At 39.2% G+C, this 22,048-nt stretch overlaps 2 protein-coding genes across 5 annotated transcripts in view; both read left to right on the plus strand.

Moving 5' to 3' along the window:
- Positions 1–11,289, plus strand: part of pdxdc1 (pyridoxal-dependent decarboxylase domain containing 1) — a 61,430-nt gene extending 50,141 nt beyond the window's left edge. For all 3 annotated transcript variants that reach the window (XM_039611131.1, XM_031730476.2, XM_039611130.1), the window contains 3 exons: positions 6,378–6,474; positions 6,862–6,960; positions 8,486–11,289. In XM_039611131.1, coding sequence (XP_039467065.1) covers positions 6,378–6,474; positions 6,862–6,960; positions 8,486–8,757 — 468 coding nt within the window. In that variant the 3' untranslated portion in view covers positions 8,758–11,289. The remainder of the gene's footprint in view (positions 1–6,377; positions 6,475–6,861; positions 6,961–8,485) is intronic.
- A 6,751-nt stretch (positions 11,290–18,040) lies between these two features.
- Positions 18,041–22,048, plus strand: part of abat (4-aminobutyrate aminotransferase) — a 50,251-nt gene continuing 46,243 nt past the window's right edge. The window contains exons 1-2 of one of the 2 annotated variants that reach the window (XM_039611132.1): positions 18,124–18,188; positions 19,376–19,459. In XM_039611132.1, coding sequence (XP_039467066.1) covers positions 19,414–19,459 — 46 coding nt within the window. In that variant the 5' untranslated portion in view covers positions 18,124–18,188; positions 19,376–19,413. Of the gene's footprint in view, positions 18,189–19,375; positions 19,460–22,048 lie in introns of both variants that reach the window. The other variant, XM_031730477.2, reaches the window with a different exon arrangement.

Below are 22,048 nucleotides of genomic sequence, written 5' to 3' on the forward strand. Positions count from 1 at the left end.
CTCCAGAGCCGGGTCCGTGACAGTTAGAGACAAATGCAATCGCATGGCAGGATGCTGTAAACGGACCAAACTTCAGTCAGGAGAACAACTGAGATAATCCATCCACAATAAGAAGTTAGTCATTAATATACTGCAACAACATGGGAATAGAGCAGCTGTGATGGAATACAGCATTAATGAATCAATGGTACAGAAGTGGAGGAAGCAAGAAGAATGAGTTGAATAAAGTTTGATTTATCTGACTGCTTTGTTTTGCTTAACGTGCCTAATAATCCCGTGCACCTTATGGTCAGAAAAATACATATTTGACTTTTTTATTTGGCACACTGCAGTTTAATGTTGCAAAGCACCTCTTTTTAACTTCAGTGGATTTTATACATGGTTATGCTGAGGATATGTCCTTTGGTTAAAATTTCAACAAGGAATTTGCATTTGCACTGTTAAATTTTTATATAGCTTTAATGCACATAAAAAATAGCTGCTTGTTTAAGTGAAAATAAATGGATGGGTTTTTTGCGCTAGTAAAGTTGTGGAGTTGTATTTTGTATTTTGTCTCGCATCAATTATATCGTCAGTTATATCGTTATCGCAAATCTTCAAATATATATTGTGATAAATATTTTTGGCCATATCGCCCTGCTCTACTTTGAAGCACATGCTAAAATCACTTTTACTCTTGTATTTTTCATAAAAAAGATACCATACACAAAATATTAACTCTAAAAAAAAAACAACAAAAAACCCCCACAATCACAGGACATTATGAAGGGTTCAAACCTGCAGCTGCAGCGCAAATGACAACGAAGAGCGTTTGTAAACGTGTCCTGGAGTTTATGCAGATGCAGACAGTGCTACTGCTGTAAGTAAGCCTAACAGCTTCCAGATCATTTATTCTGGCAATATGGCAAGATGGTCATCACTGCTTCAAGCACTGTCTATATGATCTGGTCAGAGAGCAAGGACAGCAAGCAGTCCTCTGCCCTTGAAGAAAAGACATCTGCCCAAGATGAAGAAACTTCCTCTCCAGAAGATGAGGGGACAATCTCCAAAGAGGCTGACTGCATCACCACTGATGATGAGTACTAGCCAGTGCCTGAATCCTCTTCTTTGGGGGGGATTGGGGTTGGGGGGCACAGAGGTGGAGGCTGAGCAGCTGATGGAAAAGAACATAGGAGCATTTTCTGAGAACGAGGAGCCGGTGACTGAGTGGATCCCTCGTGACGGGAAAACCATGTGGGTCCCACTACTGAAGAGAGACTGCTCTACAATCCAGTACCCACTGGTATCAAACCAGGGCTCACCCTGTATGCAGTTCCCTGCATTAGCAGCCTGAGATCTATTTTTGACTTTTTTATAACAAAGGAGATCTTTTAGCTGCTGTGCACCCTTAAAAACCTGCACGGGAGGTAAAAGTATGACGATTGGAGGATTATATATGAAATGGAGATGTGAGCCTAAACCAGAATAAAGCAATACTCCAGTGTTGCTGGATGACAACACTGGAGGTTCTCAGGATGTAAAAAAGGGCAAGGGGTTCAGACTCCAACTGACGGAGGAGCTTAGAGGACAACGTCTTTCCTTCGGTCACCTTGGCAGAGGAACTCCTCAGATGAAAACTGGCACAGGGGAAACAACCCAGAGCTTCCTCCTCAGCTCCTCCAGTTGCAACAGAGGAAGATTTTGTTGTCTGTCTTTGCCTTCACCAAAACTACCACGGCAATATCCCACATGCCAAAGCAACGGAGGAATGTGCTTCTTTTCACAGCAACACAGCAGTCAGTGATGTGGAATAGAGGAAGCCTGGAAGCAAGAAGCAATCCTGGACTACAACAGGCACAAATATTGCTTGGATAACTTAGAGAGGATGTTGGCACCTCGAGTTGTTGAAGGAAAACTAACTGATGGCTGCTGGCTCTTTTCTCCAATCTCCTGGATGTCTTGGGATACGATGCCTTTGTCCCGCCGGAAACAACTTGATTGAAGTGGGGGAGTCCTCTACAACCTACAAATGAAGAGTGATCCTGGGAGAGCTGGGGCACATGCTGGTAATCTCAACAACTGCAAGACGGCCTGGTCCCTGATTCTCAGCCACTTCTGCCATTGATCTCAAGATACAGTAGTCTGAACCAGAGTGTGACCCACACCCCACCAACAAAATGAGAAGAAGGTGCAAAAGGTGCGCCTCCAGGATTGGAACAGCAGCCCCTTGCACCAGGTGTAGAAAGTGTGCCTACAAAAACCACTCTAATGTGGTTAGTACTAGAGATGGACCGATCCGATATTACGTATCGGTATCGGTCCGATACTGACATAAATTACTGGATCGGATATCGGTGAGAAATTAAAAATGTAATCCGATACATTAAATATAAAAAAAAAAACACCTCACAAAACTTGCGACACGGCGTAACTCGGCTCATAACCGTAGCACGTTGCAGCAGTATGCCTCATGTGATAGAGCGGCTGTGTGTATTTGTAGCCTCGCTACCAAACCAGCATTTCATCTCCGAGGAAGTTATCCCAGAGAGAAGTAAAGCAAGTGTGTAAGTTCATCTCTGAATGTTTGTAAAGCGTTCCCATGTTAAGCTTAACAACCGATATATGGAGCGGCTGCCTCTCTCTCTCCCTCACCTTCCTGCTGCTACTTCAATCGTGAAACTGCTTAATGATCAGCTGATCGGCTTTTCTGTCCCGAGTCCGTCTCTCTTCTTTGTTTTGGCCCACTTTGCACCAGAAAGAGGAAACCAGCGGCTGAACAACAGCAGCACGTTTAACCTTGATAAGCTGCTGTTAGAATGTATTTAATATTACTTTCTACACCAGGATCCTTTTCACGTAGCTGACGGCTGGTAACTGTGCAGGGGCGGATCTAGCAAAGTTTAGCCAGGGGGCCGATAGGGCATGAACAGGGAAAAGGGGCACAAAGACATACTTTTCTTTCTTATTCTCATTTAAAATGTCTAGCTTTTAATAAATAATTATCTGAATCTTACACCCAAAGTTTTAATCTGATGTAAAATGTATAGAAGTCCATTACTGTATATAGTAACTGTTAAGTCTAATATACCCTAGTAAGCTATAGTACTTTTTCCTTTGGGAAAGTACCATCTGTGCAGTCTGCAATTCTGTTGAAGAAAGATGTTGAATCTATTTAATTATTCTTGAAAAATAATTTAATTCTGTGCATTTTTTTTCACCCTGCATCAAATTAAAGTTGATTACATCGATTAAGCATCATGAGGTGGAGGGTGGGGGTGGTTCCTATTTTTTTTTTTTGCTGGGAGTTTGCAACCCTATTAGTTAGGTTGCTTAATATTTCTGCTAAGTACTCTTTAAAATACCAGAAGAGGAAGGATGGAGTAGGTTTAAGTTTATTAGATTGATCAGTTTTGCTGAAATATAAAATATTTTGGGTGCAGTGTATTTTTACATACAGGTATAACAGAATAGCTTTAGTGTTGTTGTTTATTTAAACTTGAGTATGAACTTATACAAAATGCAGCAAGATATTAAAAAACAGTTTTATTGATTAAAAACACACTATATCGGATTCATATCGGTATCGGCAGATATCCAAATTTATGATATCGGTATCGGTATCGGACATAAAAAAGTGGTATCGTGCCATCTCTAGTTAGTACATCTTGCTGCTAATGAAGATGCACACAGAAGCACACACACTGAAATATACATTTTGATCATTTCAGTGGTTATTTGGTCATTAAATTGCCTTTCTGGCCACTAACACACCATGTGTGATTTTCTTTTTGGCTATTCATCCCCCCCCAAAAAAATAAAATAAAGTAAAAATAAATCATTGTTACTGTTACTGGTACTGACCTTCAATGATGATAAAAAAAAAATATTAGGTTTCATCATTCATATCCTAAAAAATGTGAACTTTATTGCTATTTTCCCCCAAAACGTAGTAATAATACGTAATCTGACTGGTATTCAAAGCGTTAAAATTCTGAATTTGAATGAAATTTTGGTCTTGATGAACAGCACTGATGGTAATTTAAAAAAAATCAAGTCAATGAAAGTAGCAAAATGTTTTAATATACATTAATTTTATAGCATTTTGTAAATGTAAACATGGGGTGGCCATTTTTGGCCACGAACAAGCTGAGAGGGAGGTTTTTTGTTTTTCTGTCACTGCACAAAAAATAATGATGCATATATAATCACTGATACTTTCAATTATTGCTATGCATCTTAGTGCCATCATGGTTAGAAAATAAATCAGTTTGCATGTATTATTTAGAAAACAAATAGGGATTTTATGCTTTTATCCATTTTTATGGACAGAATTTCTAGGCGTAGCCAAGTGGCGGAAGGCTTTCACTTCGGTGGTCTCAGGATCTCATCTCTGCTTTTCGCAGATGATGTGGTCCTGTTGGCTTCATCAGGTGATGGCCTCCAGCTCGCCTTGGAACAGTTCGCAGCCGAGTGTGAAGCGGTGGGAATGAGAATCAGCACCTCCAAATCTGAGGCCATGGTCCTCAGCCGGAAAAGGGTGGAGTGCCCACTCCGGGTCAGGGACGAGTTCTTGCCCAAAGTGGAGGAGTTTAACTATCTCGGGGTCTTGTTCATGAGTGATGGGAGAAGGGAGCGGGAGATGGACAGACGGATTGGTGCAGCGGCTGCAGTGATGCGGACGTTGTACCGGTCTGTTGTGGTGAAGAGAGAGCTGAGTGTAAAAGCGAAGCTCTCAACTTACCGGTCGATCTACGTCCCTACCCTCACTTATGGTCACGGGCTGAGGGTAATGACTGAAAGAACGAGATCGCGAATACAAGCAGCGGAAATGGGCTTCCTCTGAAGCGTGGCTGGCCACTCCTTTAGAGATAGGGTGAGAAGTTCGGCCATTCGGGAGGGGCTCAGAGTAGAGCCGCTGCTCCTCCACATTGAAAGGAGCCAGTTGAGGTGGTTTGGGCATCTGACAAGGATGCCTCCTGGGCACCTCCTGGGTGAGGTTTTCCAGGCATGTCCCACCGGGAGGAGGTCCCGGGGCAGACCCAGGACACGCTGGAGAGATTATATCTCTTGGCTGGCCTGGGAATGCCTTGGTGTTCCCCCGGATAAGCTGGAGGAGGTGGCTGGGGAGAGGGAGGTCTGGGCTTCTCTGCTTGGGCTGCTGCCCCCGCGACCCGGCCCCGGATAAGCGGAAGAAATGGATGGATGCTTTTATCCCTTTGTAAATCATTAAAATTATGTGATCTAACTGGTATTTAAAGGGTTAAAATTCTGAATTTGAATGAAATTTTGATTTTCATGAACAGCACTGATGCTAATTTAAAAAATCAAGTCAATGAAAGTGGATTTTTTTTCTTAATATATATGAATTTTATAGCATTTCGTAAATGTAAACGGGGGTGGCCTTTTTTGGCCACGAACAAGCTGAGAGGGAGTTTTTTTGTTTTTCTGTCCCTGCACAAAAAAACAAAGATGTATAAAACTCATTGATACTGTTAATTATTGCTATACATCTAACCTCCATCATGGTTAGAAAATAAATCAGATGGCATGTTTTATTTGGAAAAAAATTGGGATTTTATTATTTTTTCCATTTATGAGTTCCTAGGATTATGTGATCTAACTGGTATTTAAAGAGTTAAAATTCTGAATTTGAATTAAATTTTGATTTTCATGAATAGCACTGATGCCAATTTTAAAAATCAAGTCAATGAAAGTGGAATTTTTTCTTAATATATATGAATTTTATAGCATTTTGTAAACGTAAACAAGGGGTGGCCGTTTTTGGCCACGAAAAGCTGAGAGGGAGTTTTTATGTTTTTGCTCTCCCTGCACAAAAATAACAATGCATTATAATCAATGTTGATGTGAATCAATTACATGTCCCAGACTCCACTATTAATAATACAAGAAATTCCAGTAGCACTTCAAATATATAAAATGTGAGATTTGTGGTTGTCTTACAGCTAGTGCAGTGGACAAACAAACTGGTGTTTAAAGGATTAAAAATTTAAAAAGTAATAACTATTTTATATTTATGAAAAGAACTGAAGTTAGTTAAAAGCTTTATGCAGAAAAAATGGCAAAAAAACATAAAAATAATAACAATTACAGACTTAATCTGTTGGGGGCCACTTTTGGCCACGAACAAGCTGAAAGGGTAGTGATTTTGAACAAACCCAGAGGGTTAAATGTTCCCTGTGTTGGAAGTAGCAACTTTCTTTTTTTCCTCAGATTAATAGCTTCAGAGGGAAAAGCACAAGTTTTGGTGCTTGTATTCACTTTTGAAAGATTTGCTCACTGCTTCACTGTGTGTTCCAGAACAGATAAATAAATGGGAGTGTGCCTATACTGAGTTGTGTGTTGAAATGATGAAATGTAACTCCTGCTGTGTATTCCAGGGAATGCTGAGACAGCTCCCTGTGGTTGGCTCTGTGTTAAACTGGTTCTCTCCAATCCAAAGCTCCATAAAGGGACGGACATTCAGTCTTGCAGCAGGTAATGCATTTCTGTGTGTAACCCACAAAGCTATTCTTCTTTCAACCACAAGTCTATGTAGGTAAAGTGGAATACTTTGTTCTCAGGTTCTTCATTGAATGTTTCTTAGTTTCAGACTGAATTTAGAAGAAGAGCTTTTGAGAGAGTTATATTTTCTGTTTTAAAAACTTTACAGCTTGAATTTAATTTGCTCACACCCACCTAATGTTTCTTTGACTTGCTGTTTTAATCAATGTATTCTGTCAACAGTTATTCCTGTTCCAGTTCCTTCAAGCATTTGAGTCACTGATTATACATAAAAACTATAACTGAGTTTAAATATAGCAAATTGAGTGTATGTGTAACATACAGAGCATGAGTTGGTTAATGACTTGGTTGTGTTTTTAGGTTCTCTGGATTCCACAGAAGTGACTTACTCCACCAAAGCCCAAGCTGACAGGCCATCCCTGCAGGACACTCCCATTTCTTCATCAAAGAAACTGCCAGGTAAGATAGTTCCTGCCTTTCACTCACAATCGCTCTGGTAAAAGCAGATCGCCAATAAAAGCACTTTGTGCAATATGTCTTTGCAGTAACTACCACATAATAATTAACTTATCACTTCCAGTTGTCAGCTTTCTTGCTCAAGTTTAAGGTAACCTATTCTGCTTATTTGACTATGCATAAATCATCACTGTGTGATGTTCAGCTTCAGACTGATGCCAAGTTTATTTATTTTTTTCCACTCTCAAAGCTAGCGGAGTCAAAAAGAGAGGGGCCTTTATTTGGCCGTTTCAGATCCAGAAGCCTCACCCCTGTGATGTTCGAGTCTGTTTGCAGAGGCAGTAATTTAGAAGAAAGTTCACAAAAAAGAAGGTGCTAAAACCAGGCCTTGGTTCATCGTCTGTCTGAAGCTAGCAGTGTACGATAAAAAGGATTCTTTTCAATCATCCAACGCTACTCTACAGTCTGTGGAGCTGGAAAAGAATAGATCCTGTTTGAGTGTTGGTAGTGAAACTAAAATTCTTCCTGCCAATACAAGGTGTAATAAAGTTTAAAGACTTTGCCCATTAAAACTTAAATATGGACAGTCTCTATTTTAAGGTTGTGTGCGTGTGCGTCTGGATTACTTCCAGGTCAGTTGCAATTTTCAGATTCCTGGAAACCCGTTTCTGACCACTTGCATAGAGAGTAAACATACAGAGCTGGGTTTCCACCAAACAGCATGTTTCAGTGGAACAGTCTGCACTGTCAGGACAAGGAGAAAACCTTTTCTTTTTTTTTTTTAGTTATTTGTGACATTCACAGGGTTGTTTTCCCATGAAATCATCTCAGTGTCAGACTGTAAATAGAGAGGTCTATAAACATGCTAATGTGTCTGAGGGGAGAACACTTTACCGACTTTCAAGAGGCAAGAAGAAGAGGATATTTTACCCTCTTCATGGCATTGTACACCAGCTTAGTGCATTAAACAGCTATACCATCACCATCTTTGTCCAACATGATATAAAAATTCATGTCTCCTATGTCACCATTTGGATACAGTGGAGAACATCCAGAAAGCATAGCAGAGACACAAGTGCAAGAGTCGGAAAAAGGACTTTGAGGAAGCGATCAAAAGCTGCACAGCACCGTTTGGATAAAATTGATACAAGATTAAAAATGACTTTTTCATTCTGAGAGCATTTTGATGAGAAACTACCCACAAGTTTGCATGTCATGGTAATCTTTGTTGTTTCGAATATTTTGGCTTATATTTTTATCACTGAATGATTTCATTTATTTTTTAAAAGGTTCACCTCGAAAAGTAAATCCACATGACCATGATTTCATGGACCCCATTAGTACTTTGCATTTGGTCTCAGCCACGGCATATTTAGTCTATTTTTCTCTTAAAGAACATCTTCTTCTCTTTGAAAGATCTACTTTTCATCGTTAGAGAGCTTACAGGTTTATATCTTGACCAGTTTAGTGTTCATGAAATCAACAGGTACTGATTTGTGTTGTACATCACACTTGCCTTGTGCCACAGGTCAGAAGTTATTTCGACGTGCAGGCGCGAGCACAGATTCCACTGAAACCAGCTCCACACAGGCTGAGGCAACATTCCAGGAGGAAAATCTTACTGGGATCGGCAGCAGCATCAACCCTCCGATCTCTCCACCTACACCAGAGACACCACATCACACCTCAGGCGATTTGGTGTCAGAGAAAAACCTGAAGTCGCCTTCTGAGATCGATGACTCGGAAGACTCAGATGATATGCACCCTGAAGGCCAAGAGGCAGAAGGGAGCACAAGATAGGACTGTTTCTGCAGGTTTTCTAACCATCTTAGAGCAACCAGTCTAAAAGATGCTTTAAAAAAAGTTACTGTGTAAAATGTAAATAAAAAGAGAATGCAATGATTTGAAAATCTCAAACTCAGAACACAGAAAACATGTCAAATGTTTGAACTGATAATATATAAGAAAAATGCTAGCTCATTTTAAATTTAATGGCAGCAACGTGTCTCAAAAGTTGGGATAGGGCAACAAAAGTCTGGAAAAGTGACACAAAGCTGAAATAAACATGGACAGAGGTTCACCAATCTGCAAAAAACAGCTTTATTCTAAAATTATGGAGCAATTTGAGAATATCTTTGTGGACAAACATAAATATTGGATCTTTGAGTTGACACTGCGTTAAAAGCTTATATCCCTAGTGTGGGTTAGTGCCTACTGGACTGGAAGCTTGCACATCTGGAGCAGCAGTGCCTCCAGTGCATTCAGACCTCTTTTTCAGGGAAGCTTTGCACATTTCAGAAACACGATACTTTCTGCAGCTATTAAAACAGAATATCTTTATAGTTTAAGAGTCGAACACTGAATTGGCTTGCTAGCATTCCAGTTCAGAACAAACAGAAAATACAGCAAAGACAACCCCAGGACCGTTGAGCAGATTCTCTTCTTTCAGACAAGAATAGGGCAGCACTCGTCTCCCAAAGGTCAAGCCTCCTCGTTTCCCAGACATATACAGATTGTTAAAAGAAGCTGGGATGCTACTCAGTGTGAACCTGTGCCAACTTTCAAGTTATGTTGCTGTCATCAAATTCAAAATGACTGTTGAATGTTTTCCATCAGATGTAGGTGCATTGAATTATGATCAGTTGAGGCAGTCATCAGTGCTGCCTGTCAGTTGATTATAACGTTTTAGTGTAGACTTTTCTTTCAAACGGGGGATGGGCTGGAGTTTCTGTCTACTGATTCATCTGGTGTTGGATTACAGAGCAGAGGAGCAGCCTTATTATAGATTTCTTTTGAGATTTTAAATAAAATATTTGTTAGAACTCTGGAAGTCAAGCAGCTTAAAGTTAGTTTTGACCCCCTTACTGTGAATGGTTGAAGGAAATGATATGCATGGTATGCATACGTAAAATACCAACTGATATGTTGCCTTCAAACATTCCCTTCATGTGCGCATTAACACACAACACTAAGAGTTGGTTTGTATTTTACAACAATAAACAATCTTTTCTATAGAAACATTTTCCCTAAACAAAAACTGTGGACATTAGTCACAGCTGTGTGAAGCAGAATGTGATTATGGGACATGTGAGATGTTCCCATTTTTATTCACAAAATGTACTTTTGACTCTTCTCTTACCACAAGGGGTCGCTACAGAGAGATTTATGCCAGATGCCTTAGCTGACTCAGTCTCAAAGGGTATATGTGTATCCAGCTGGAATTGAACCAGCAAACTTTCACTTGCCAAGCAAAAGTGTAAACACTACACTAGAAAACTACTTTTTACACAATAATGCAACCTGAGCAAAAAGTGGGCTTCTGCCACAGAGAAGCTTTGCCTCAGGTATTCACTGTATGAGGGAGAATACTATTCTCTCCAAAATATTATCCTTAAAATGTAAGTACTATATCAGAGGGACAAACGGGGTTAGGTTGCTTTGCTTTTTCAGTTTCACCGGTTGCCTGTATCTTATGTCTTACTCTTACTCACAGGCTACGTGAACATACTGTATGCATTTTCTACTACTCCTTACAAAATAGATTGTTTTCCTTGACTCTAAAGTAGCGCATCAAATAATTATTTATGAAGAGGTTTTGTGTTTTTTTTTTTTTTTTAATTTTATTATTGAAATTAGGTGACAGGAGTGGAAATGGTTATTTTTCCAGCTATTATATTGGGGACACGTTTTTAAATGAATTGCACAAAAATAATTTGCTAAGGTTTATGGTAGACTCACTATTGATGCTTTATTGAAACAGAAATTTAGCAAATGTCACAACACTAATCTTCAACCCTACCAATATAAAATGACATAAAGCACTGGCAAACATGACGTTGTGGTTTTGCCTCTGCAAGAACAAAAGTCAAAACCCTAAATTTAGCTGGATGTTTTCCTAATTGCTTTGAGCCAGGTGCTGGTGGAAGGTTTACTGTAAAGAGTAAAGAATGGTTGGAATGAAGATTAAAAACTAATTGCACTTATACTTTAGATAATTATTGTTCTGCTGCTTTGCATTTAAAATTAAGATAATTTTATTGTTTTTCTTTTGGGGTTTTTGTTATAAATCTGATACAAAAATAAGTTAACAACTTTCTATATTGAAAAAAGACTTGAATAACTTGATGTGATTACATCATCGTCTGGATGTTTGATGTATTTGGAATGTTTTTCGTTTGTTCTTGTTGGTGTTTTTGAGCACAGAAATTCTTTCTTTGTAACTTTTGTCACCACATGTCCAGGGTTCGGGTAATTTCTGATTAACTGTCTGATTTTTAGTCTTTCTTTGTTCAGCTGGGAGTTGATCATTAAACGCAGCAGTCATGTTAATGATTCATGATTCCGAGTCTTAACTGTGTCACAGACAGAGTAATAAGTTAAAGTCAATGAAAAGAAGAAAGAGAATGAAATTAATTAGAGGTAAAATAAAACATCTATGGCTCACTGGAGCTCTACAAGAGTCCTCCTAGAGCCGACTGTACTACTCCATACCCATCTTCAAATTCTTTATAACTGATCACTCAGAAATAGTTTGGACTGATTTATCATCGCTCCAAGGCAATGGGTCTCAAGCATTATTGGACAAGTGACCAATCCCCATTATGTAAAAACTTGCATCAACCCATCAAATAAAATGTAAGAAAGATATTTTCCTTGAATAAAATCCCATTTCAAAAACACTTCACCCTGTGAAAAATAAATAATGGAATGCAATGATTTGCCAGTTTCACACCTATAACTTTGTTTACAATCGAATAAAATGTCAAATATTTAAGCAACATTTTACTATTTCATTAAAAATATGAGCTCATTTTGAATTTGATAATAGTAATACATCTCAAAAGTTGAGACAGGGGAACAAAAGTCTGGAAAAGCAAATAAAAACTGGGATTATATGTTCTACACCAGAAAATCCGCTCAGGTCTGGGTGACAAAAATTGCCAGTGAGCGTTAGGGTCTGTGAAGATGTGTGTAGCTATTTTTTATGACCCAGCGTACTCTGCCAGGCCAAAAGAATTTGCGACAGCTACACACGCACCTCAGACTGCAGATTTCAAATAACAATAACAGGAATGGCTACTTGATTCTACAGCCATTTGTATACAGCCTAATCTAGGCCTAAGTGATGCTAAAAAGGAGGATCATTTTGGAACTAATTAAGTTAATTGGCAGCATGTCAGTAACATGACTGGATATTATGAAAAAAATCTTAGAGTGGCCGAGTTTCTCAGACATAAAGACGGGCAGATGTTCAATTCAATTCAATTCAATTTTATTTATATAGCGCCAAATCACAACAAAAGTCGCCTCAAGGCGCTTTATGTTGTACAGTAGATAGCACAATAATAAATACAGAGAAAACCCAACAATCATATGACCCCTATGAGCAAGCACTTTGGCGACAGTGGGAAGGAAAAACTCCCTTTAACAGGAAGAAACCTCCAGCAGAACCAGGCTCAGGAGGGCGGGGCCATCTGCTGCGACCGGTTGGGGTGAAAGAAGAAAAACAGGATAAAGACATGCTGTGGAAGAGAGACAGAGATTAATAACAGATATGATTCGATGCAGAGAGGTCTATTAACACATAGTGAGTGAGAAAGGTGACTGGAAGGAAAAACTCAATGCATCATGGGAATCCCGGCAGCTCACGTCTATTGCAGCATAACTAAGGGAGGATTCAGGGTCACCTGGTCCAGCCCTAACTATATGCTTTAGCAAAAAGGAAAGTTTTAAGCCTAATCTTGAAAGTAGAGATAGTGTCTGTCTCCCGAATCCAAACTGGAAGCTGGTTCCACAGAAGAGGGGCCTGAAAACTGAAGGCTCTGCCTCCCATTCTACTTTTAAATACTCTAGGAACAACAAGTAGGCCTGCAGAGCGAGAGCGAAGTCATCTTCTTTAGAGGTTGCCAAAGCAGATCATCTGCCTCCATCTTCCTACTCTGTTACAACAACAATCTACATGTCATCCTTCATTACATCCATGAATGTTCTCTGTGGTCTTCTGCTTTTCCTCATGCCTGGCAACTCCATACTCAACATTAGTTCACTGTATTTACTCTCCATCCTTGATACATGTCAAAACCACCTCAGCCTTGTCTCTTGTTTACGTTGGTCCGAATAAGTTAATGAGTTTGTAAACATATAAGCTTTTTCCTGTGATTTGGTTTCTTTTCGCACAGAGAATCCAGGTGAACTGGAAGCCAACCAGAAAGTGTCGCTACTAACCACATGAGAATGTTCAGTCCACTCATTAGGCAAAAGTGCATTGGGTCAGAGGCAACAATACATCAAACCAAGTCTCATTAACAACTTGTAAACCTACCCTTTCACTTTTGCTTCCATCAGGAATACGGTTCTGTGTTCTGGATTACTGGAGAACATGGAGAATTTACATGCATTTTACAGCTAATTGCTAGCCCATACGGACCTTTTCATATCTATAGTACATTGCCACAAGTTTGGGTTTTTTTTAGCTCAGACTTGCAATGTTGGTTGGTTCAAATTGAAGTCAGATCACATTCACACCATAAACAGACCGCTCCTGATTTAAACTGGAACCACACTGAGAGAGCTCCTACAAAGGGTCAGCTTTTTTTTTTTTTTTTTTAAGTTTTCTGTGTTTATATACAACTCTGAATTGAATAATAGGTTATTATTAATCTCTTCCAAATTGTTTCTTTTTGTCCCATCTCCCTTTCCTCACCCCCGGCAGACAGCTGCCCCTCCCTGAGCCTGGTTTTGCTGGAGATTTCTTCCTGTTAAAAGGAAGTTTTTCCTTCCCACTGTCACCAAGCGCTTGCTCATTTGGGGCCATCTGATTATTAGGGTTTCCTTGGTATAACTGTAAGGTCTTTACCTCCCAATATAAAGTGCGTGGAGGACTGTTGTTGTTGTTCTGTGTCAGAACTGATACTCTGACAGAGGACAAAAAGAGACAGCGACTATATTTACACAAAAGGGTGATTAGGGAAGTGGAGACAGCTGGGAAAAACAAGACACGGCTGAACAAAAGTCACAACAGAAGAGACAAAACTCAAAAGGAAGCAAGACTCATGGCAATGCACAAGGAATAGAAATGACCAAAATAAAATAGGACATGAGCTAACTAAACAGGGTAAACACAGAAATGACTGCATGGGTCGGTGAACACAGTTTGTTCTGCCATGCACAAATGCAGATTAAATCTCTAAATCATGCAAAGAAAAAGTCATATGTGAAAATGCCACGATCCTCTCCGGGCCAAAGTTCATTTAAATGGATTGAGATAAAGCTCAAACCTGTTTGAAATTGGCATTCTTTTTAGGAAACATGGGACCACATCATTATTTTATGCAAACATAGGTTCTGCTTTTTTACGTAGCAACAAGTAACTCAAAACATTATTTCTCAAAAGATCTTACCCTTTCAACTTTCTTCACCATGAAATTCTGTCCATGATGACACCATAAAGGAGATTTACAGATCTGCTTCATGGTGTCCAAGAAACCCAACGAATACCTGCCTCTGAACACCACGCCCAGGTTGCTGCAGAGATACTGATACTTCAGAGATTATCTTAGACAGTCTGTTAGTGATATTCACTTTGGTGACTATAGCCAAAGAGCAAAGGTTGAACATCTGTGTTGACAACTTTTGCCTAATAAGTGCCCAAAGATTAGATAAGACAAATGCTTTATTTATCCCATTTTGGGGATTTTTTGTTTTGCAGTTGTTTCTGACAGATGTTGATCTGTGAGAAAGACCTATTGTATTATAAAAAATAACAGTATGCAGTTTCCCTCTATTGTCCTTGTGGCAGTGGAGCTTAATCAGTCTGTTAAAAAGTCATCTCTACTCCTGGCAAGTGGTGCAGAGGATGGTCAGGATTATCCATGAGGAGAATGCTTTGTTCAGTGACCATCTCTTCACTACAGCTTTAAAAGTGTCAACTTTGCAGCCAATGCAGAGCTTGGTTCCTGATCAGTTTATCCAGTCTGTAGTCAACAGTTCCAGTGCTGCTCCCCAGAAAACCACAGCAAAGTGCTTTACTAAGCACTAGCTAACTAAGCGACAAAAAAACAAAGCAATAAAAAACAGCAACTCTCCGTCACTTTGGTGTACACACTAAAGGACCTTATCTTCCTTTGAGGATAGAGCCTCCTCTTCCCCTTTGCAAATACAGCCTGTGTACTTGTCTTGAAATTCAATCGGTTGTTGATGTCGATGCTCCACGATGCTCCGGTGATCCAGCCCCACGATAGACATGGTTCGTGTAGCCATCCTCTCTCTGGTCCAGTGGCGTGTCCAGCAGGGTGGCCTGGGGGGGCACAGGCCACCCCCCCAACCAGACTGGCCACCCCAGGTGCCACCCCGAAGCTAAAACTAAAATTCAATGAAACATCAAATGTACGATCATGTTTTCACAGTGAAGCTCAGATATCCGAGTGTAAGTGAATGCAGCATGGGCTTCTGCACTATGAGCATCATGTTAGCAAAGGTAGGAGAGCCAAGCACGAAAGACGGCACCGCAGAAAACAATTTTTCGGCGAAGATTAACAGGTTAACATAGCTGGACTGGCCATCGGGCATACCGGCTGATGACTTTTTTTTTTTTTTTTTTTGTAACGGCATGAACAATGAGAGGTGGTGGATTGGCCAGATGCTGGCCGATGTGTAAAAATAACTCAGTTGTTTGGTGGTGGCTGTGGTGGAGCTTCCACGGAGGCCAGCAGGTGGATGAGGGAAGGGGAGGCAGGAGGAGGAGAGACCCGAGGCAGCCGCCAGTCCGATTGTCAGGTTAACTGGACTTCAGGTAAGAAGTTATGACCTGCAGTCTATCTGGGTCAGATATAAACCAAGTTTAGGTGGAGTTTATTTTCACTGTGCTGACTTTTTACAGTCAGTTACAATAACTCGTACAGCGTGCTAGCTAGCATGACGGAGTTTCTATACAGCTGGGTGGGTACTATGATGTTACTGATAGTGAACTTTATTTTATTCATAAGGTTAGTTAGTACAGTTGCCAACGGCTCCTTAAAAAATGGAATGGTCCCTCATTCAGAGAAAATATTACGCGTTTCGTATTGAGCTGAGAAGAGACACAGTTTGTCCCGTACTTCAGCTAGAATGGAAAAAGACACAAAGCTGGAGTTATTCTGTCCTTATGCTGCACAGCTGCCTCTTCTTCTCTCAGTCTCTCCCCCTCCCTCTCCTGTTGCTACTTCAATCATGAAACTGATCAATGATCAGCTGATCAGCTTTTCTCTCTTGTTTGTTTATCGCCCACTTTGTGCCAGAAAGAGGAAACCGCTGGATGTCGCACTAAACAACAGCAGCACGTTTAAGCTTGGTCAGCTGTTGTTAGAATTTATTTAATATTAATTTCTAGTATCAGCTGATGTTTGCTGGAGCCACAGCTGTAAAGCTGCTGGTCATGATGTCGGTTTGGATATGTGGTGAGAGGGAAACATGAAGATGAAACCAGGAGATGTCCTTACTGAATCATCAGAGCTGAACAGGTGATGGAGAAACAGGTTTACCTTTTAGGTGACATGAATGAGTTGAAGGGAAGTTATGAACTGTTTCTGAGAGACAAATAACACCAGGATCCTTTTCTAAGTAGCTGACAGCTGGTAACTGTGCAGGGGCGGATCTAGCAAAGTTATGCCAGGGGGCCAGGTAGGGCATTAACAGGGAAAGGGGGGCACAAAGAAATACTTTTCTTTCTTATTCTCATTTAAAATATCTAGCTTTTATTAAATAATTATCTGATTCTTGCAAAAAAAGTTTTTATCTGACGTAAAATGTATAGAAATCATACATATACCAAAGGACAGTGTACATCACTGTCACAACAGCGTTTGTTTTCATTCAAAGGCTTTATGGCTTTAATACCTGGTGGGCCGGTCGCTGGTCAAAATGCCCGATTTTTTGTCCCAGTCCAGCCCTGCAGGTTAATACTGGCAGTGTCACCATGCCAGCTGACTGTATTTCATCATCAGCCAGTGTTGTTCTTTATACATCAGTATTACCAAAGTTTACCATAAGGCAGCATAGAAAGTATTTACTTGCTTTCAGGTTTTATTCAAATGTTAGTCTTTCCAGTTGTTTCCCCACTTTTTCCCTGTTTCAAAATCAAACACCAATTTTTGAGAAGATTCAATTCAATTCAATTCAATTTTATTTATATAGCGCCAAATCACAACAAAAGTCACCTCAAGGCGCTTTATATTGTACAGTAGATAGCACAATAATAAATACAGAGAAAAACATAATAAATACAGAGAAAAACATTATCTTCTTTTTTTAATAGGCAGATTAAGTTTTGCATTGGCTAATTTGCCAACTGTATGTTAAAAATGTTCGTATTTTAATATCCAAAAATGTTTTTGCCCAAAACATATGTGCCCTATATGTCAGTAAAAATACTATGCAAATATTGCTGTCCTTGAATGCTGAGTAAACACTTAACGGTTGGTAGAATTTTTTTTTAACATTATCTGCCAATTACATCTGCCACCCTTCTCCAAATCTGTGCCCCTACCTGGCCCCCCCAACAAAAATTTTCTAGACACGCCACTGCTCTGGTCTAGTGCTTTGAACCAACCACTGCAGAATCATTAGAATTTTTAAAGAAACTTGTCAAAACTCAGCTCTTCAAAAAACTTCAAGCCTTTTTGTTCATTTATATACTTTTATTTACACTATTTATTTATGCTACAGTACGTCAGAAGAAGCACTCAAAGCGCTTTAGGCTACATACTTCATTCACATAACACAAGTGTTGATTAATAAATTAATGCCAGTGTCCTCCCGTTTCCACTCCTTTTGCACACCATCCACCAGCAATCTCCTCGTGCCAGCAGAGACTCTTTTGATTGGCTGCTATTTAACAGCCAATCTCGTCTATCTTAGAAAGCTTTTTTTTTTTTCCTTTTTTCTATAAATTCTTTAAAGTATCTAATTGAAAACAATAATTATTTATCCTGTTGGGATTTTTCATTTCAACGAAATGCATAATTGTCTCGTAACACACACCTCAGCGTACCTTTAGATTGAAAAAACAAGGTCTTTCTCTCTCTCGGACTGACAATAAGCCCCTCCTCTTGTACAGAGCAGGCCTCGCTCCTGCTGGATGTTGTCAGGGTGGGCGGAGTCTCTGGCGTTGCAGAAATCGAGGAGACTGCTTCTTTGCAGCAGCAGTGGTGCCGGTAGTTTTACGTGTGGATCTTGCGGCTGTCACTGGATCATCAGTAAGTGTTCTCAAAGTCTTTATCATTTTCACATGGGTAGCTTAGATGAGATCACAATTGCTGTGGAACTGGCACATCGTGATTGTGTCAGGTCTGTTAAACGTCAGTGCACTGGGATCTGCTGCAGCCGCGACTGGATAGCTTTTAATGAAACGTCTGTCTCATTTGAACATATTATTAGTTTGGATTGGCCAGCCTATTTCGATTCATGAACCTCCAATCTCTGTGTGAACCAGCCAGAACCAGTGGGATCCAGATTTTTCAGAAGAGCGGAATGGCAGTAGCACTTAAATAAATAGCGTCGTTATTAAGTTTTATTATTGCGTTATCAGTTGCACACACATACTGTCTTTATTGTCCTGATTTATGGCAACTCCAGTCTGCAGCAAAGGGCGACCGTGTAATCAATATCTTGTTTACATGTATCCAAATCAGGACTCTTCACAGCGACTCCTAAACGCATCAAACATGTACTGCGACAAGAACGAGTTTAAAGGTTATCAGAATAACGATATATAAAAGAAGGTATTTTTCCCTATCATTAATGACACGAGACACTGTATTAACATATTTATTTTGTTCTGGTTGTTGTCAGATAAAGACTTGCTGTATAACTGAAGTAAGGAGTTTAAATGTTGTATTTTATAGATTGTTGGCCAAGATTTGTATCACAATGATAAACAGAGAAAAGATAATCGCGTTATGTCTGTGTAACATTTTATTTACAAACGAGTAGCTGTTTTGATTAAAAAGTTCCTCTGTTTTTCCTTACTAATTTCTGTAAATTGGGATTGCTCCAAAATCTGATGTGCATTCTGTCAATAAAATAAAAGCACGCAAATCAGTTTTATGAATCGGGACATATTAGAATGTAATGTGGTCTTAAAATTGGGTATATAGGAACAGTAAACCTAAACGATATATTGGTCGTATCATTGGTTTTTTATATATATGAATAACAACAAAAAGACATAAATCATGATGCCATTATTTATTTAGAAAACGTAATCAATGCTGAAGTGGTGTGTTACAAACTAAGTTCATCCTTACTTCTTATTCCTATGGAAGAAGTATCTGCTGCTCCTCTGTTCCATTCTAAGAAAGCACAAAATTGCTTTTCAGTGTTATGCAGATGATATCGTCTGTTGCATGTTGTGGTTAGCCACTTCTTTCTGTTTTGTCTTCAGCTTTTGCAAAATGCTGCTGCACAGGTTTTAACTGGAACATGGATGAGAGAACATATTACTCCTCACTGCACTGCCTGTTTGAAGGTCCATTTTAACATTTTACTTTATTTGTTTGTTTCTTTTAAATTCTGTATTTAAGAACAGTGTCAGACAGAAATAGTACAAAAAGTTTCCACCACACATTATTATACAAAGTTCTACCACAATGTGTATACCACAGTTTCCAGGTTGTTTCTAGCTCAGAGGGTGACACTGCAGGGAGAAAGATTGCTGTCAAAGACATGATACTGTTATCTGTTGGATTGGCAAGTACGACCAAGAAAAGTCATTATTTTATATGTGAAGTCAGAGTTTCAGATTTGACACTTGAAGTGTCTGAACCTGACATAACCCAGAAAGTTTTTTCACCTGTGAATGAGTAAAAGAACTTATCTTCCAGCCTTATAAAAACTGCAGTGTCTCCAACATTGAGCATTTGGGTTCTTATGTTTGTCTTGATGTGGGGTTTTGAAATGTGTCATGACGGTCTTCCAACAATGCTCTCTCCAAGTCAGATGTTAGTTAAGACCATTGGCATTTGCCAATACTACCCCGGGCTTGCTCTGATCGTCTAACCCCCACCTTAGACTCCCATTTCTCTTTTACAAATGAAGTATTGTCATTGTTAGCAAAGGAGAGCGTATTGTACAGTTTACATAGCCCTTTAGTTAAAGTTTTATTCAAAGCAAGGTTTTTAATTTTTTGGAACTCTCATTCTGATGTTGTTAAATTTACAGGAGTACGATTCTGGACGTAATAGTTCTGCAATTGAAGATATTAAAAAAATAGTTTTACTCCTAACTGCATCCTGTAAAAAGAAAAAGCTATGAAATTTAGCCTTTTGAGTGAATGAAATATAGGTCCTAAGTAAGGATTCAAGTTTCAGTTAGTAGTTTCTTTCCATTTAACTTTGTAGACTTTATTGCACCAATGGAGTAGAGGAATCGATTGTGCTGCAAGGTAGTAGCTTCTTAAGCACGTTAGAGCCATCCCTCCTTTCTTTTAACAGCTGATACACGCTGAAACTCATTCTAGGTTTCTTTCCCTGCCAGATAGTCCATTTGTCCCAATTGCTAAACTGATTATCGCTTATGTCTACCGGCAAGATTCAAGGAATGTATGAAAGGCAGGGGAGAATATTCATGTTGACAGCCATAATCTTTGTGTTTAGATTTAAAAATGGTATAAGGTTCCATCTTTGCAAGTTTGATTTTATTTAATAGGATAAGGGATTGTGATTGGCTTGCAAAAGTTTTGTTGGGTCTTTAGTCAAATTTATTAAGTACTTAAGCAATTCAGCATCCCAACAGAGATTGAAGGTGTAGCTGTTCTTTGAGTCAATACGTTTTAGTGTCAAAGCCTGTGTTTTTCATATAATGATTTTGTAACCTGACAGTTTTACAAAGACAGCCAAAACTCTTTAAACGATTTTTCTGGCTCCGTCAGAAAAAAACAACAACAACTTTGTCAAAACCTTATTAATTGTCTGAGGGGCTCAATGAACAACACAGAGGGTGATGGTGATGATCACTTTAATTTCAGCCTATAGTGTTACTGCATTAGGTGCTTGCTGCCTCTCAAATGAGATCACAAAATAGATTGCAATGCATGTAATAATGTGTGTGCTTCATTGTATTATGGCTTGTTTCTGCAGTTATATATAGACTGGTTTTATGGTTGCTGGTTTATCAATCAGCTGTGAGTGTATGACATAATTGTAGGCTCCATGAATGGTTTATAAAGTCAGCAGGTCAACATGATTTCCTCATCTGAATGAATCACTGTGTACTCTGTATTAAAAAAAATAGATATATTTTTCACGGCACCTCTCAACTTTTAAGGTTGAATATCTTGCATATTAAACCCTATTGTTTTTTTGTGTGCTTTTTTTCTAAAATCATGCATCATTTTAGACTTCTTTAGCCTCAGTCCAGGGAAAACGAGTGAGAGAATGACATTTCAGCGTGCTTTCATATCTCTGGAAGCTAGTTTTGGTATTAGGAAGCTTTGTGAATACAGGAGACCCTGTTGTTGCCTAGACAAGGCAACTTCTAGCCCCATCCCTAATGTAGACATTGTTAGCATTACTACATGTTTGCTTACTTTTTTGTTTACACCCCTTAATTAAGAAAGCATGAAAACTTTGTTATCATCTCAGAATACAGTTGAAATTAGGCTTAATTTAAACAGCTCAATATCATCATTGACAGTTTTGGGGGTTTTTTCCTCCCCCTTGATTTTCTTAGATTTGCTGCACCTTTAAAACGATTGGAAACTACAGATGGGAATCAGGAACCGGTTTTTGTAGAAAACTGGTTCTCTGTAGTGTAATTCTTTGAAATTTATAGTCTGTTTGCCTGTCAATCTTGCTTTTCAGTTCCACTTGCACTCATACTACAGTCAGCTACTTTCAGTTCATGTGTCGCAGGTGTGTGACACACGAAAGTTATATCCACGCTGTGTTGCAGCATGGATATAACTATTTACTGATTATTTCTCCAATCCCATTACTTTACTGATTACTTTTTCAAAAGTAATTAGTTATTTATTACTTAGTTACTTTTTAAAAACATGATACACAACCTGAATACATAATAAAGCAATAGACCTTTCAGCCCAATTCTATTTCTTCTG

Source organism: Oreochromis aureus, linkage group 4 (assembly GCF_013358895.1).
Source record: "Oreochromis aureus strain Israel breed Guangdong linkage group 4, ZZ_aureus, whole genome shotgun sequence".
Lineage (NCBI taxonomy): Eukaryota > Metazoa > Chordata > Actinopteri > Cichliformes > Cichlidae > Oreochromis > Oreochromis aureus.